Source organism: Cajanus cajan, chromosome 8, assembly GCF_000230855.2.
Source record: "Cajanus cajan strain Asha chromosome 8, NIPB_CcT2T_4, whole genome shotgun sequence".
Classification (NCBI taxonomy): domain Eukaryota; kingdom Viridiplantae; phylum Streptophyta; class Magnoliopsida; order Fabales; family Fabaceae; genus Cajanus; species Cajanus cajan.
The window spans coordinates 34,321,113-34,339,749 of NC_138524.1; the positions used below are offsets into that span (position 1 = coordinate 34,321,113).

Consider the following 18,637-nt stretch of genomic DNA (forward strand, 5'->3'; position numbering starts at 1 on the left):
TTTAATTCTTAACAGAATACTTTTTCATGTTTCTAAGCAGGTGAAGTTGTTGTTGTTGTAAGCAGGTGAAGTTCAAAGTGAAGCTACATGGCGTGAGAGACTTCATAAATGGAGGAAGATCCTTAGAAAAGAACGTTTTTCTGAGCAATTGGATTCCTTAAATGCCAAATATGTAGTTGAATTTGACATGAAAGAGGTTGAAAATAGTCTTCGCAAGGATGTGGCAGAAAAGGTGACAGGCACTCAGGGTACTAGGGCTCTGTGGATAGCTAAGAGATGGTGGCACTATCGCCCTAAACTTCCTTACACTTATTTCCTTGACAAACTTGATAGTTCTGAGGTGAGTTCTATTTCTATAATTGTAATTCTATTGTGCTTTATTTTGCCTTCTTCCTGTAAGTATATTCATGTCATATTACCATTTATATCTACATTATTATGTATTATGTATAATATGTACAATTTGGCCCTGTTCATTTCAAGGGGGGCATATGTATATATTTCAAATAGAGGCTTATAATTGTGGTTTCTTTCAAGTTTAAGGATATGGCAAGCAAAAATTGAATTCTATGACCTGGGTAGACTGATGAGTGAGAAAAGGACTAATCCCTGTGCCTAATCAATATTCTCATTGTTGAAGCTCTGTATTGCTACCTATTGGCATGAGTATATACGATGCCTGTTGAAACAGAGAATTTGAGAGAAATTGTTATTGTGTACTACGTGCAGTTCATTTTTTGTATATTAGTAGTGCATGAAATACTAGAGCTAATCAAGGACAAATTATATATTTTATTAACAGCTATTAACTACAACAATAACTGTAGTTGATTGTTAAACTGAGAGACAAATGTTTTCTGAATATGCTTGAGTGACTATTCCACCCAGCAAAATGAATTTATTTATGTTCTAGAGAATTACAAAGATAATTAATGCCAAAACAATTTACAAGAGAAAAATTAAGATGCCATTACTTCCTATGATGCATTGGACCTAGCTATACCAAGTATCTAGGCAACTTGGAAAAATTAACATCAAAGGAATTCCTATTTTCAACACTTCCCCTCAAGCTGGAGAGTAAATGTTTTCCATTTCCAGCTTGCATACAAGTCTTTCAAAATCTGAACCGCATATCTGCAAGTTGATTCTGTGAAGGTACATATGGAGTACAAATCAAGCTTTTCCTTGATAAAGTGTCTGTCAAGTTTTACATGCTTTGTTCGATCATGATGAACAAAATTATGAGCTATACTGATTTATTATCACATTAGAGTTTCATTGGTCCATTCCTTTTAATCTTCAAGTCTTCTAAAATAATTTTCACCCAAAGTAGCTCACAAATACCTTGTGCCATAGCATGAAACTCATTTCAGCACTAGATTGAGCCACATTATTTTGTTTTATATTCCTCCAAGTTACTAAATTTCCTCCAAGAAAGGTACAATATTAAGTAGTGGGTCTTCTATCGGTCACTAATCCTGCATAATCATCATTAGTGTAAGCCTAAGAAATGCATTCCCATTTCCTTTAAATAAAATTTCTCGTTTTGGGTTTCCTTTATGGTATTACTGCAAAATTCTATGAGTGATTTGTAAGTGGACTTGTTTTGGACAATGCATAACTTGGCTAAGTAAACTTACAACAAATGCAATATCTGGCCTTGTGTGAGACTGATAGAGTAATTTTCCAACCAAATGCTGATACAACTCGTTATTGACCACCACACTATCATTTGCATTACCCAATATAAGGTTTGAGTCAATGGGAGTACCTATAGGTTTAAAAGCTGCCTTACCTGTCTCCTTGAGCAAATTTGTGACACACGAAAGTGCCTTTCTTGGATTGGGACACTTTATTTCCCAAAATTTCCCAAGAGTTTTATATCTCAAACTCCTTAGATGTTAGATGTTGACTCAATACTTGTTGCTCCTTCCAATCATCACTGGTAACAATAATATCATCCTCATATACTAAGAATATAATCTCACAACTCACATCCCTTGAGGTTGAGTGTTTGATGAATAAAGTATGGTCTTCTTGACTTTACCCTAAACCCTAAAATACCCCTCGGGTGTTTTTTTTTTTGGGGGGGGGGGTTAGGGCTAAGCAAAGAAAAAAGGGTTTTACATGAGATGGGAAAAGTTTTCATTTCTGTGACAATTGTCACTTCTGTGGCAATTGGGCTTCCAACTAATGTTAACGAGAGAAAAAGAAAATAGGGGTTAAGGGCATAATTGGAAAGGAGAATTCTGCTAGAGGGAGTGTAGGAGACTAGCAGGAGACAGCTGTCACGAGGGGATTGGGGCAGAAGATCTTACGAATCATAAAAGGGCCAAGGGGAACATGTGGATATGAGGGGAGCAAGGAATTTTGGGGTGGACAGTGGATGGGTGATTGTTGTCACTGGGCAGAGAACCTTCTCTGAATATCTTTTCTTTTCTCAAGATTCTATTTGCCTTTTTCATGCACAATTTGTACTGCAACCAACGATAGTTCCTTGAATTCTTATCAAACATTAATAGTAAAATTTGAGTTCCTATCAGGTTCTAGCTTAGAACAGTGTAAACAGAGAAGATGAGAGATAATAGACACAGGTCACAGTAGATGGTAATGCTTTTATACCACATTAATGCTGAAAGACTGATTGTGAGAAATTGTGTATTCTGTACACAAATCTATCTTATTTATATACCAGTATTGAGCCATTAAGCATCAAAGCTAATCAAGAGCTAATTATAGATCTAATAAACAACTATAAATTCCAGTAATGACCATAGTGAGTAATAATCTAGCATGTGCTGCATATGCTAGAATCTTGATTACCATGATATTCTAGATCAAGACTAATATTCTAGCAATACGTTAAAATTGATACAATGAAGATTCATGTAGTTGACCTTCACGATCTAATGCGTTTTCATTTTCTTGATGTTTGGTGATTTGATATAGTGGGAAATGCAATGTTTGGAATCAAATTAGTAATTATAATGGCTGGCTATAAATATGAATGTTGTAGTACAGCATTTCTGTTCTAATTATCATCTAAATGCCTTATGTATAATTAAATTTTATGCGCATCAAATTTTTGACATGTTGGGTCAGGTGGCAGTTACTGAGCTATATTCTTTTGGACAGGTAGCAGCCATTGTCTTTACCGAAGACTTGAAAAGATTGTATGTGACAATGAAAGAAGGTTTTCCATTGGAATTTGTTGTAAGTTACTTCAAAGTTGCTACTGGTGATCAGAAATCTCAAATCTCTTTCCAAGGTTATCCAGCTGGTACCCTTCAGTGATATTTGATTAACATAGCTCTTATTTGGTAGGTGGATATCCCTCTCGATCCTTATCTGTTTGAGATTATTACAAGTTCTGGAGTTGAAGTAGATCTGCTTCAGAAGCGACAGATCCATTATTTCATGAAGGTTGTGCTTGCATTAGTACCTGGAATACTTATTCTCTGGCTTATTAGGGAGTCTGTTATGCTTCTACACATTACTTCCAAGCGGTTCCTTTACAAGAAGTATAATCAACTCTTTGATATGGCTCATGCAGAAAATTTCATTCTGGTAAGCTTTTGAAATACTCTTTAAATTCTTGTTTTGGGTCTAAAAGTTTGCACCTGATGCTTAATTTTTGGTTGCAACCCACCCAAACAATAACCCAAATACTGTTCTTAGGAGGGTAAACAATTAACTTGTGATGAGAGAAATTCAAATGCTTCTATAAACTCCACCTCTAGTTGCAAGTCGGCCAATACTTTAAAAGGATTTTCGTACTGTTGCCCCCCAAAATTTCCTGCTTTAACTTCTCTCATGCAAAATGGATAGTAGAACCTTCCTTGTTTAACTTTGCTAATTTAATCTTCTCATCTACACTAATATTCTGAACTTCAAAATAAGTCTCTGCCCTAGTGAATAATGATCCACCCAATAGGGTCATCTCCATTGAAAGATGGAAGTTCCGCTTCTTGGCTGCCATCTGGTACTCATCTATGTCATGATTGATTGAATCTGATCCTTTCTCCTCTTCTTTGTTCGATGAACTTTCTTTCTCTTCTTCACATTTTCCCATTAATTTCCTCATTTCCATCAAAATCTTCTCAAAATTTGCTAATTTCTCATCCAAACCTCAATTCTGGCTTCCAGCTCTTCCATTTTCTCTTGCAATTCGTCCAACCTCTTTGTCACACATTTCATGATTTTACTCTTCACTGTTCACAAGAATTCCCTCCTTTTGATCTGGCAGGTTGGACAAAATTGATGGAATACCAGTTGATAAAAATAATTGAAGACAACATTGGATATTGAAATCACACGCAATATAGCAAAACACTAGCTGTCCCATAGACAAATGTATCCTATTACACATACATCAGTGCATTTGCTGTCCCAGAGACAAAAGTCTCCTACAGCGAGTATTCTTTGTCCACAAACTAAAAATAACTTCACAACCTACAATCAAATATATATTCCTAATAAATAACTACCAGCAGTTCTTTTCTACCCAACTGCCATCCTGCAGTTTCTGATACAAAACTAACTTCTAGCTGTAATTTTCTATACATAACTGTCATCTTGAAGTTTCTAATAAGAACTGATTTCTAAAGCAGTTATTTTCTGTACATAATTGCACCTAACTCTCAGTTCCTATGAGAAACAAAAATTACAGTATATAGTTGATTTTTTCATAAAATGTTAACAATGTTTATTCTGTTCAGCTATTGAAATACTCTTGCAAATACTATCACCATATGACAAATTTTTAGCCAAAAGATTTTTTTAGGATAAAACTTCCATGCAGTATCTGTTCTCCAATCAAAATTAGAGTTTCATCTTGGTAATATGCATAATAAATGATTTTATTAAATGTTAACGTGTATTGCTGATGTAAAACTTGAATTCTGATTATATAAAAACTACAATAATACCTATAGTACTTTATCTAAGTTGTCTTTTTTAATAGGAAAATGATGTGAATTCTAGATTGTTCTACTATTTATTTTTTTGGGTTTTGGAAGAGAGAGACACATGTTCATTTAATTACAGTGACCATGTCTTCCTCCCTTGAAATGTTCATGGCTTTATGTACAAATTAAATCCAGCGTCCGCTTCAAATTTGGTAATTTATCTTTCTCCTTTTCTACCAGTTTTATTATTAGTTTTGTTCCTCTGTTTGTCAGCCAGTTGGAGATGTTGGTGAAACGAAATCAATGTACAAGGAAGTTGTGTTGGGGGGTGATGTTTGGGATCTTCTTGATGAGTTGATGATATATATGGGAAATCCTATGCAGTTCTATGAAAGGGACGTGCAGTTTGTTCGGGTAAAACATTTGATTTTTTCATAATCAGTTATTCTCCTCAGTGCTATGTTTTAAGTGACATGATATGAGGTAAGTTATTTGATGAGAGAGCACATTGCACTTGCAGGGTGTTCTACTCTCTGGACCTCCAGGAACAGGAAAAACACTTTTTGCCAGGACACTTGCAAAAGAAAGTGGTTTACCTTTTGTATTTGCTTCGGGTGCTGAGTTCACAGATAGTGAAAAAAGTGGAGCAGCTAGAATCAATGAGATGTTTTCCATTGCTAGGAGAAATGTAAGCAAGTAAATACTAGATACTTCTAATATCTAACACAAGTTAAAAAGTCAATGATGGTCTGATGTCATATTTTGTTGCATGCACTTGATTAGATATATGCATGCCAGGTGTTGTTGATCCGTTTTACTATTTATCAGATAAACTATAATTACATGTTGTAGCTTTGCTGCAAATCTTTGGTTACCTTTTTGAAAATATGAACAATTATTTCATTTTCATGCTCTGTAATTATCATGATGACTACGGGAAACATCATATGTATGTCTTGTGATTGTAGGTCTCATAAGTAGGAAAATGGAAAAGTTAGAAAAATCTACATTTTTGGGAATTTGTAAATTGCCACATTTATTAGTAATGAGAAATGCTAACATGTTCTCTAACACAATATTTTAAACATACTCTTTAATATTAGCTGAAATTGATTGGAAATCACAAAATTTGTAGGTCCCACTTCTTATTTGATGAACCCAACTCATAATTTTGTAGTTTTTAATAAATTTTGACCAATAATAGAGGTGTGTTAGAAGGAGTGTTGCTAGCAATCCTCATGCCCAACTGTTGGGCTTGGTGCGTGTATTAATGATGGGTGACTCTTTTAGAGTAAATTTAAATAGTTTTGATCCTAGGTAGTCTAATAATGACACTATAGTGGGTAATCTAATAGGCTTCACAACAATTGCTAGGATAAGATTTGATACCATCTTACGAAAGTTAATATGGGCTTAACATTACAAAATCAACTTGTAAGGTAAAAATTACTTTCCACTTTATACTTTAGTTTGGTTATATCACTCGTTGATGTGAGATCTCCACTACACTTCTCGCATGTTGAGGGCTAGACATCTTGAATATGAAATTTACTTGACTGGACATTTGTAGATGGCTTGATAACAGCCGAATAGTGAGTGGCCTGAGAATCGAACAACACTTGCTAGAATATGCTCTGATACCATCTTAACAAGGTGAATTTGGGCCTAACTTTACAAAATTGGCTTGTAAAGTAAGGATTGCTTCTCAGTTATATACTCTTATTTTGGTTAGATTACAAGTCGATGTAGGATCTCCAACAATAGTCAAGAAAGTTGAGTTTTTTTTTTTTTTTGGGGAAGGAGGTAGTGCGTTTGCATTGGTTTCCTCCTTCCATTGTTTCAGATAGAGACCAGATTTTTATGAGCTTATTTTGTAAGGAGGCTATTCTTAGGGAAAGAACTCAAGTTTAGCATTGCCTATCCACAAATGGATGGCTAAAAAAAGGTCACAAACCTCTATTTAACACCAACTATAATTGATATGAACCTAGAGGGATGGATTCATTTTACGGATCTATCTAGGCTGGAATGCTCATAATTAAGAAAAAGAAAAAGAATATGAATTGAGGTAAGAAATGGAAGAACAACGCCACAATCCCTAGAGATTGATAAGTTTAGGAAGATTCGCCACTTTGAATTAGGAAATTCAAGGATAAGAATCAAAAGTAGTTCCTATGAACCTAGAGAGAGAATCCTCTCAATTGGAAAAATATCCAAATTTTGACTAATTCATTCTCTTTCCAAATTTTTTACAAAAAGTTCTTATTTATAAGCTTAGATGGGCAAGATGACATAAATTCCTGCTAATTTCCCACTAACACTTAATATCCACTAGAATTGACTCCTCACTAGCCCACTAAGTCATTAAATTCCATTAAGAAGCCTAAAACACTAAATGCTGGCCTAGGTAACTTGGAAAGTCATCTGACTTATTTAATAAAATTAATAAAACGAAAATTACATTAAAAAAATAAGATAATGGACTTATTTAATTATTCATCCCCAAACTACTTAAATTCCAGCCCATTAATCCTTTTTTTTATAATGACTTTGGACTTGTCAGTCTTCAATTTTTACCCAATTGGATTCACATCAATAATGCCTCCATAATTTTTAGAGCTTTGTATCCTCCTTTATTGTTAAAAGGGACAACCATTCCTTCAAAGGTGGATGAGGTGAATAAATTGGCACAACATGATGAGCTGCTAGAGGATTTGAGGAGCAATTTTCTCAAACCCCAGGACCAGGTGCGAGTTTATGCCAACAAGGTCACAAGAAGTGAATACATTGAGGGGGTATTGAGTCTTTGTTAACCCAACCTTGTAGGATGATGTCATTAGCTATGAAGCCTAATAGTTATAAAAAGCTGAGCCCTCACTTTTATGGCCCTTACAAAACACTGAAGAAGATAGGCACTGTGGCCTACAGGCTAGAATTGCTTTCGCATTGAAGGATACATCCAGTATTTCAAATATCATTATGGAAGAAAGCTATCGGAACTAGTCAGCAATCCCAGCCATTCCTATTTGACCTTCACGTTAAAGGATTTGATAATAAGAAGAAATCAACACCTTTTGTTAATGTACAGTTTATGGGATTTCATTGACCATGTGGTTGGATCGGAATGCTTGTCTTTCCTAGGGTTTATCTTTGCCTTTAAATTTTCTTTCTGGTAGATTTGTAAATTGTTGTGTTTTCTTTGGTGTTTCACATATGGTTTATTTCAGGGGTTCAGTGTTTCAGGCATGCAAAATGTTAAGAAAGTTCTTTTGTGTGCACTGACTAGTTTTATAGTTCTTTGGTTACTGTTTATTTGTTATGGTTTCCTTTTTTGATCTTAGGGTTCCTTATCCTCCATTTTTTGAACTTATTTCTCTTTCTAATTCTTATAGAAATTCTCATTAATAAAAAATAGATACCTATTGGATACACATTTACAATGAGATAATTTTTACAGGTTTGTACTCTATAAAAGTGGATGATGTTTTGAGGTTGTGAATGTTCTTTATTTTTCTGCAGGCACCTTGTTTTGTATTTGTGGATGAAATAGATGCTATTGCTGGAAGACACGCTAGGAAGGATCCACGAAGAAGGGCAACTTTTGAGGCTCTTATTGCACAGCTTGATGGGGAGTAAGTTACCACTTTGAAAACGGGAGGTTATATTACATTTGAAAGATTTGCAAAGGCCTTGCTTGGATAAACTTTTCCATAAACATTTATAGAAGTAGAAAATAAAAATAAAAATGAGTAGTTGGATGAGAGAGCTACTTAAAAGTTGAAGTCTTTAAGTTGATTTGAACTTATTGGAGAAACTTAATTCATTTTACCTTATTATTTTTTTCTCCTTAAAGTGCTTATGGAGAAGTTTATTCAAACAAAGTCATTATCTAAATCAGAATCTATTTCTTGTTTGATGGTTTGAGCCCTCCCATGGTGAGATTAGCTTTTATCTTGTGCTATATAACAGTTATATAAGGTGAAAACTTGTATTGTCACACCAAATACAGTATGAACAAAGTTTTAGTGTTAGAGATGACTTTCTGGATTAGTGTCCAAAACTTCCTGATCTTGAGAAGTTGGCTTCTGTAGTGAGGACATTTTATTTGTAATTTTAATTTTCTTTAAGGATGCCATGAATAACCATAGAGATAGAGAAAAAAGGAGTGAATGAGCTTGGGTCTTTGGGATATAAATGATTCAAACAAAGATCTCAAGTGACTCAAAAAACAGAGAATGGTGGAACAAAGAGAACAAGAGAAACATAAAGAAAAACGAGAGGGACAAAAGCACAAAATAAATTGATGAGAATAAAAGAGTAACGAGATCAGTCTTATCAATTGCAAATTGCAGAAAATAGTGAAATGTATAAAAATGTAAGTTACATGCAAATAAAAATAAAGTGCATAAAAATTGTTATATCAACTCAAGTTCAATTTGCTTGAGACTTGGCAGAGTACAAGAGGATGTAGGTTACATGATGCAAAAATGACACCATAGCAGTTGCAATTGCAGATGGAGTTGTGATTGCGTATTCAAAGAATTTTGCAATGCATTTGTGTTATATCACTGCTATAGGGCTATTTAACAAAATGTGATTGCGGATTCAAAGAATTTTGCAATGCAATTGTGTCATAGCACTGCAATAGGGCTATTTAACTACACTGAACAAGATTACCAAAGAAAAATGAAAAAAAATAAAATAAAACTGAGAATGAGAACAAGAAAGATGTTAAAATAGCTGCTAGATGGGTTGCCGGAGGATTGCATGTCCTTGAGTCAGGTAGTACTCATAAGGTAGAAGAGGAGAGGAGTGAGGCATGATAACTATGAACTTTGAAAGGGTCTGAAACCCATATTTTACCCAAAATCCCAAAATGATCTCTATAAAATGCCTCTCTAATGTGGATATTGGAGGGCATTCTTAGGATTTTGGACACCATTATTAGCATGTTGGTGCTTTAGTACTGCGAAGTGCTGCTACAATGAAGTACTATTAGAATAGCTTACTAAGGAAGCCTCTTATTTTTTAATATTTTGTATTTTTGATGTTAATGGCTTAGGCTTTTAACCTTTTCAGCCTATTTTGTGTATGTGATTTACATTGTATACATATATAAAAGAAGCAAATTAGTGGAGATAACTTATTGATTTTTCCCAAACCTGAAAATTTCAATATTCAAGTTGGTATAAGAGCGGGTTCAATCTCGCTCTGCAGTCCCATCTTATTTCAGCACTGTTTGCCGCTGTTGGCAACGACCAATTTTTTCAAGTGTAGGGTTGAGCGCAATCCAACTTGTTGGTTTTAGGGACATCGGAGTCTCCATGCACTCACGTGCCAACCCAATTTCTTGTTCAATCAAGTGTGTTTGGCTCACGTGCCATCGTTTGCTCATCGGAATTCTGACACGTTGCCATGGTTGTGTTCGTCAGCCTTTTTTGAGTCTGTTCCAACCCTCAGTTTATTGTTCTGGGCAACTGTTTGGATCGTGATTGCTGTTCATCTTCTTCTCTTTGTCTTTTTCTTTGTCTTTCTCTTATGGCATCTTCAGGGCTTGCACTTGCTATTGTTGGGACACCTATTATTACTACAAAAAAGCTAAATGAAAAGAACTATTTGTCATGAACTGCATCTGTGGAACTTTGGTTTCTTGGTCAAGGGCGCCATGACCACCTAGAAAAGGAAGACATTGAGGGGTCAATAGAGAGTAAGGCTTAGTGGAAGAAAATTGATTTCTAGTTATGTGTTGTGTTTTGGCAATCTGTAGAATCCAATATATTGGGAATGCTTAGAGCCTTTAAAACTTGTTGCTCTTTTTGGAAGAAGGCTCAAAGTATCTATGCTATGACATTTGGCGACTATATGACACTGCCCAAAAATTAGCCTCTCTTTCTCATGTGGCCGAAGCTCAAGCTATTGTGGAAAAGCTAAAATTGTTCCTTGATGATGATTCATTGGAAGGAATAAAGAAAAAACATGATAGGCTATATATGGTGATGATTTTACAAACCTTGCATTCGGATTTTAATCATGTTCGTGATCAACTCTTGACTGGTCATGAAATTTCCTCAATGGACAACCTAATTACCAAACTACTTAGAGTTCCAATTGAAGCTAAGAGTGAAAATCCTGCTACCAGTGTTGAAGCTTCTACTATGGTCTCTTCCAAGGGGAGAGGTGGTCGTGGAATTTTCTCGATGTACTTGGGTATAAATGAAAGATCGTTTTGAACTTTTGTCTATTTTTGATTCTTTCTTTAATGAAATTACGAACCAATTTGGAAAAATAATCAAAATTCTTAGAAGTGACAATGCCAAAGAATATTTCTCCTCTGAATTGTGTTCCTTTTTATCCTCACAGGGTGTTTTACATCGGTCTACATGTCCACACACACCCCAACAAAATGGAATAGCAGAAAGAAAAAATATACACCTTGTGGAGATTGCACGCACCGTAATGCAATTCTCACAACTTGTTTTCTAATGTTCCTATACATCATTGGGGTGATGCAATTCTTACAACTTGTTTTCTAATGAACAAAATGCCATCTTCTCATGAGAATAAAATTCCTTACTCGGTTATTTTTCCAAAGGAACTCTTGTTTCATGTCTCACCTAGAGTCTTTGGGTGTACATGTTTTGTCCATGATGTCTCTTTTGGTTTGCACCAGCAATCTTGTTTTAGACCAGCAAACCTTCAACAAGCCAACACCAGCAATCTTCTATCCCCTGCCATTTCCACCAAGAGCAATTGAAAGCAAGAAGATGGAAGAGGTAGATAAATAGATTTTGGATGTTTTCAGAAAGGTTGAGGTGAATATACCTCTTTTGGATGCAATTAAGCAAATACCAAGGTATGCCAAATTCTTGAAGGAGCTGTGCACTCATAAGAGAAAGCTAAAAGGTAATGAGAGGATCAGTATGAGCAGAAGTGTTTCTACACTCATAGGTAAACCTGTTCCTCATATTCCTGAGAAGTGTAAGGATTCTGACACATTTACTATACCTTGCACTTGAAAAAAGGAACATAATATTATTTGAATAATATTTGAATTGGTTTATTATTGAGAGTCTGTACAAAATACATTTATATAGACTACTAGTCTCCTAATTAAGGAAATAAGGAAATAAAAACTGTACAAATCAAATCAGCCAAATCTGTCCTAATTACAGAACAAATCTCCTAATTATTATAGAACAAATTTGTCAGAAATCTGTCCTAATTATAGAACAAATCTCCTAATTATTATAGAACAAATCTGTCACAAATCTGTTCTAATTACATTTTACAACACTCCCCCTCAAGCTGGTGAATGTATATCTATCATTCCCAGCTTGCAAGTAAGATCTTTAAATTGCTTGGTGGGAAGTCCCTTAGTGAACATGTCTGCCAACTGCAGTCTTGAAGGAATGTACTCGGTGGCTATAAGACCGCTGTCCAATTTTTCCTTAATGAAATGTTGGTCTATCTCTATGTGCTTTGTCCGATCATGTTGAACTAGATTGTGCGCAATGCTGATGGCTGATTTATTATCACAAACCAGTCTCATAGGAGCTTCATACTTTATTTTGAGGTCATCAAGTATTATCTTCATCCATAACAATTCACAGACCCCTTGTGCCATAGCTCTAAATTCTGCCTCTGCACTTGATCTTGCAACCACATTTTGCTTCTTGCTCCTCCATGTCACCAAATTTCCACCCAAGAACATGCAATATCCTGTGGTGGACCTCCTATCAACAACTGATCCTGCATAGTCAGCATCAGTATACACTTCCATGGATAAGTTCCCCTCCTTTTTAAATAGCAATCCTTTCCCTGGAGAAGCCTTCAAGTACTGAATAATTCTATTTACTGCTTGCAAGTGTCTTTCTTTTCGATCATGCATGAACTGACTAACCACACTAACTGCATAGGCTATGTCTGGTCTAGTGTGGGATAAATAGATGAGCTTTCCCACAAGTCTCTGGTGCTGTGTCTTATCCACCTTTGGGCTTTCCTCATCATTCCCAATTCTATGATTTTGCTCTATGGGTGCTTCAGTGGTCTTACAGCCCAACTTACCAGTCTCTTTAAGAAGATCAAGAATGTATTTCCTTTGAGAAATAAAGATACCTTGTTTGGAGCATAGTAGTCAATCCCGGATAGCGGAGCGGAGCGGTCGACCCTAAAAACGGGATAGCGGGATGACGCGGAGCGGGATAACCGCTATTTTAATATTAATTTATATATATTAAATAATTAATAATATATATAATAGCTAAAAAAAACTCTAACTTAATGCATTAAACATTTTTAATAATTAAAAGTTCATAGTACTCAAGCAATACATAAAATGTCTTCAAAACAAAGTGCTAAAGTTCTAAGTAAGTAAAGAATTAAATTTAATTAGAAATTTAAAAAAATTGTTGAATTAAATTTAATCAGAAATTAAAAATAAAATCTGCTGAATTAAATTTAATTAGAAATTAAAAAAAATTGCTGAATTAAATATAATCAGAAATTAAAAATAAAATTTGCTAAATTAAATTTATTCAGAAATTAAAAAAAAATTCTGCTTAATTAAATTTAATGAGAAATAAAAAAAAATCTGTTGAAATATAAAATAGGAATAGAAAAGAGAAAGAAGACAGACGGGGCACGAAGACAGACGGGGCACGTCGGAGCTGGAGGAGCGTCGGCGTCGGAGCTGGAGGCGCGTCGGAGTTGGACGACGTCGGAGCTGGACGAGCGTCGGAGCTGGACGACTGCGTCGGAACTGGAACTGGAGGGCCGTCGGAACCGTAGTGCGTCGGAGCTGGACGAGAAGAAACGATCGTCCAAGGAGTGCGAGAGTAGAGAGAGAGAAGAGGGAGTGCGCGAGTGAGAAAAGGAGACTTCCGCGAGAGGGGGGAAAATTAGGGCAAATAAAGCCCAATGGAAAGACAAACTTACCCTTAATGAAGGGTAGGTCAAAAAACGCGCTGCGATTCTCGCGTTTCTGGCCGCTCCGCTCCGCCGCCGACACGGCCGCTCCGGCTGCGACACTCATTTGCGACGTGACAACATCCAAATGGCGGGGTCGGGCCGCTCCTCTCCAGAGCGCCGCGAAAGCGACCGCTCCGCCCGCTATTGACTACTATGGTTTGGAGTATGCAACTTCTATCCCAAGGAAGTACTTTAGCTTACCGAGATCCTTCATTTCAAATTGAGAAGCCAACTTCTCCCTCAAATTCTGTTTTTCCTTCTCATTGTCACTTGCAATAATCATATCATCCACATAGATTAAAAGTAGAGTGAGTTTTCCGTCTTGTGAATGTTTTATGAAGAGAGTATGGTCAGCTTGGCTTTGTTTGTACCCCAAAGATACCATGGCCTGAGTGAACCTCCCAAACCAGGCCCGAGGTGACTGTTTAAGGCCATACAAGGCTTTCCTTAATTTGCAAACCTTACTCCCTCCACCAGCAACACCATATCTAGGTGGAATTTCCTTGTATACTTCTTCATCTAAGCTTCCATGCAGGAAGGCGTTTTTAACATCGAACTGATGCATCTCCCAACCAAAGTGTGTTGCCAAGGAAAGGATAATTCTGACTGTATTCATTTTTGCCACTGGAGCAAAAGTCTCGTCATAATCAATCCCATAGGTTTGGGTGTATCCTTTTGCAACCAGCCTCGCTTTATACTTGTCTAGTGAGCCATCAGAGCGATACTTAACCGTGTATATCCACCGACAACCCACTGCTTTCTTATCCTTTGGTCTCTCTACAATCTCCCAAGTCTCATTCCTTTCCAATGCACCCATTTCATCGTTCATGGCTTGAACCCAATTCTTATCCTTTAAGGCTTCTTGTACTGATGTAGGGATTATGATAGAATCAATAGCTAAAATAAAACTTTGGTGCTGCATAGAAAGATTTTTAGTAGACACAAATTGGGATATAGGATATTTGGCACAAGATCTTTTTCCTTTTCTTAAGGAAATTGGTAAATTATCTGGATTAAGATCACAAGAGATATTTAAGGTGTCCTCAAGATTATGAGTTCTTACCTTCGGTTCGGACAATTGAAGTTGCTGTTCGACCAGGTCGGGTTTTTCTCTTCGTTGATATTGGATCTCAAAACGTCTAACTTCATTATTTTGCATTGGTCCAGGGTCTTTGTCATCCTCCATGAGAGCGGAATCTTGCAACAAAGGAATAGATGACAACTCAAGGAACTCAGCTTCTTCTAGATTACTCTCCCCCTGACGCTGAGTACTAGTGAAGAAAGATTCTGTTTCATGAAATGTGACATCCTTGGAGACATAGACACGACGACTTTGGGGGTTATAACATTTGTATCCCTTTTTGTTTGAGGCATAACCTATGAAGACACATTTGATAGCCCGAGGATCTAACTTTCCCCGATGAGTGCTATGAACATGGACAAAAACAGAGCAACCAAAGACACGACTTTGAAGGCTGGTCATAATGGTGGGTATAGAAGGATAGAATGAGGTCAATTTCGTCTCAGCCTTCTGCCTCTCAACAACCGTCTTCTGTTGCAACTGTACCATCTTCTCATCCATCCTCTGTTAGAACACTCAATGTTCATCCCATGACTACTCGATCCAAAAATGGAATTATCAAACCTAGAATAAATCCTACACTCTTGCTTTCTAGTGCTGAACCAAAAATAGTGAAAGTTGCTCTCACTGATCCTAACTGGCTTGCTGCTATGCAAGCTGAAATCAAAGCTTTACATGCAAATAATACATGGCAGCTGGTTGACTTACCTTCTGGCAGAAATCCCATTGGATGCAGGTGGGTTTTCCGAGTTAAAGGAAATCCTGATGGCTCGGTTAATAAATACAAGGCCAGACTTGTTGCTAAGGGGTTTCAACAACAACCTGGTCTTGATTTTTCTGAAACTTTCTCTCCTGTAGTTAAACCAGTCACCATCAGGATTGTTCTTTCTCTTGCAATTTCCTATAATTGGCCTATTTGACAGCTGGACATTAATAATGCATTCCTTAATGGAATGCTTGACGAGGATATCTACATGTCTCAACCACATGGTTTTGTTGAACCTGGTACCAAACACCTTGTTTGCAAATTGCAGAAAGCTCTTTATGGCCTGAAACAGGTCCCTCGTGCTTGGTTTGAAAGATTAACCTCTATTCTAATCATTCTTAAGTTCAACAAAAGTAAATGTGATCCTAGTCTGTTCATTTTATCTGATTCAACAATCACTGTTTACATGCTTGTTTATGTGGATGATATTATTCTCACTGGCAATTCTCCCTCCTTACTGCAAAAACTAATTGATCAGCTCCATAGACATTTTTCTCTTAAAGATCTTGGTACCTTGGACTATTTCTTGGGTATTGAAGTCAAATTTCTTCCTAAAGGGAGGTTATTTCTGTCTCAAGACAAATGTCACTGATCTTCTTACTAGAGTAAAAATGGAAGACTCTAAGGGCGTATCTACTCCTATGGTTGGTGGCCAGCAACTTGCCAAGGAGGGTACGTTGTTTGATGATCCAACTTTATACAGATCTGTTGTTGGTGCCCTGCAATATGCTACAATTACTCGGCTAGAGATTGCTTTCGATGTCAATAAAGTGATTCAGTTTATGTGTTCTCCAATGGAGGAACATTGGAAAGCTGTTAAAAGGATACGTAAGTATCTTAAAGGAACTATTGGACATGGATTGCTGTTCACCTCTGCCACTTCTACTACTCCCTTCAATCTTACTGCCTTTACTGATGCTGATTGGGCAGCTGATCCTAATGATAGAAGATCTACTTCAGCAACTTACATTTATCTTGGTCCTAACTTGGTGTCTTGGTCCAAGAAGCAGCTGCTCGTTGCCAGGTTGAGCACTGAAGCAGAATACAGAGCTTTAACTCAAGCTGTCATAGAGGTTCTGTGGATTCAATCTCTCCTAAAACAATTGCAAAAATAAATATTCCTACAGTGCTCTGTGATAATCAGAGTACAGTTGCTTTATCTCACAATCCTGTCTTACACTCAAGATCCAAACATACGGAACTAGACATCTTTTTTGTTAGAGAAAAGGTGCTAAGTAAAACTCTATTGGTTTCGCATATACTTGCTCAACATCAATATGCAGATGTTCTGACAAAAGCTTTGTCACCAAGAAGTTTTTTGTTTCTATGTTCTAAGCTCAATGTGATCAACCCATCTATTGTGTTTCATCCCCCTTGAGCTTGTTGGGGGTGTATTAGAGAATAAATAATAAATACTTTTATTAGTTGTTGTATTCAGTTAGTTTTCCGTTTTGGGTCTTGTTATTCTCTTTGTTGTAATTCTCTATATATATAACTGTACAGCACAATGTGCATTTCAGACTTTCAATAATATTCTCTTCTAAATTCTGTTTTCCTATAGATGGCACCTTGATTCCTATCTCAATTGTCCACAATCATGAAAAAGACACATTAGGTGGTGCAGTTGCATGATATGGCCACATGCCCACATCACCATGCATGACGTGGCTAATGCAGTGAAGTTATGTTGTTATACAAATGCAAATTTATCAGTTGTACTTGTACCCACATAACCACACTAAAAAGTCTCAAATAGCAAATGGTTATGATATCTAACCTAAAGTTATATTCTTGTCAAATTATGACAAAAACTAAATAATACATGTCGATTCGCGACAAACCTGAAAAATAGAAACTAAGGCACCCTCTATACATGCTTGACGTTCAAAAGCAGAAGTATGATCTAAAACTTGAAGTCTTGAACAGAAGCATCCATGTGTCAGTTTTCTTCCTTTGCCCTAGTTGATTACTACTGAAGATAAGTACTATCTGTAGTTGATTTTTTTTAAAAAAAAGTGGGTTTGGTCATAACTCAACTTTACAAAGTTGACTTGTAAGGTGAGGATTGTCCCCCACTTATATACTATATATTGGTCTTAATCTAGTGAATGTGGGACTTATGTTTTTTTCCAATATACCTCTCATGCCCAGCATTACTAGGCTTGGTATGTGACTAAATGGTGGGTGACAATTCTTTAATGATCTAGGATAAATGAGACGGATTTTTTCCAATACACTCCCTCACGCCGAACATTATTAGGCTTGGTGTATGTATAAATGGGGAGTGATCCTTTTAGCAGATCTATGATATCTTTGATACTATTTTAGGCCCTTTTTTAATAAATGATCTATGTTAGTTTGGACTTGGGTTTTTCCAATTATAGCCGAAGATAATTAGCATTGGGTCATGTTTACTTCTGAAATAAGGGTGATTATTTGATATTCAGAAAAATGAAATTATGATCATGTTTGTAGGGAAAATGGAATGGTTTGTCTTCTGTGAATTCAGTGAGTGATTACTAGGGTTAGTGTCCTATAATTAACTGTATCTTGTCTTTTTTCAAAGTTGTTTTTGACATCCTGTTGTTCTCAAATTTATTCAAGTTTTCTTTGATAAACCTGGAAGATAGAACATGGTATTCTTTTAATAACATGAGGCATTAATTTATCTATATGTCATTAATAATTATGTGTCTAGTTTTTTATTTTAAATTATAAATGGTGTTGCTATATGCTTCATGTAGTTGTTGACTTGTTCCTATATAAGTCACTCGCGGAGGTCTACATGTTGAAGAACTATTATTTTGGCAACTATTACTTCACCTGTTTATATGTGACCTTAATTTAATTTCTGGTACTGTTTTGTATTTATATCCAGATATTAGGAATTTGTTTTCATGTGTATTGTTTTTTTCT

The 18,637-nt window shown here is 36.1% G+C and overlaps 1 protein-coding gene across 2 annotated transcripts in view; it reads left to right on the forward strand.

Annotated features, from left to right (window-relative positions):
- Nucleotides 1–18,637, forward strand: part of FTSH12 (FTSH protease 12) — a 47,012-nt gene that overhangs the window by 10,958 nt on the left and 17,417 nt on the right. For both annotated transcript variants that reach the window (XM_029274378.2, XM_020377503.3), the window contains exons 4-9: nucleotides 66–340; nucleotides 3,136–3,213; nucleotides 3,325–3,567; nucleotides 5,181–5,321; nucleotides 5,428–5,595; nucleotides 8,427–8,539. In XM_029274378.2, the coding sequence (XP_029130211.1) occupies nucleotides 66–340; nucleotides 3,136–3,213; nucleotides 3,325–3,567; nucleotides 5,181–5,321; nucleotides 5,428–5,595; nucleotides 8,427–8,539 (1,018 nt within the window). The remainder of the gene's footprint in view (nucleotides 1–65; nucleotides 341–3,135; nucleotides 3,214–3,324; nucleotides 3,568–5,180; nucleotides 5,322–5,427; nucleotides 5,596–8,426; nucleotides 8,540–18,637) is intronic.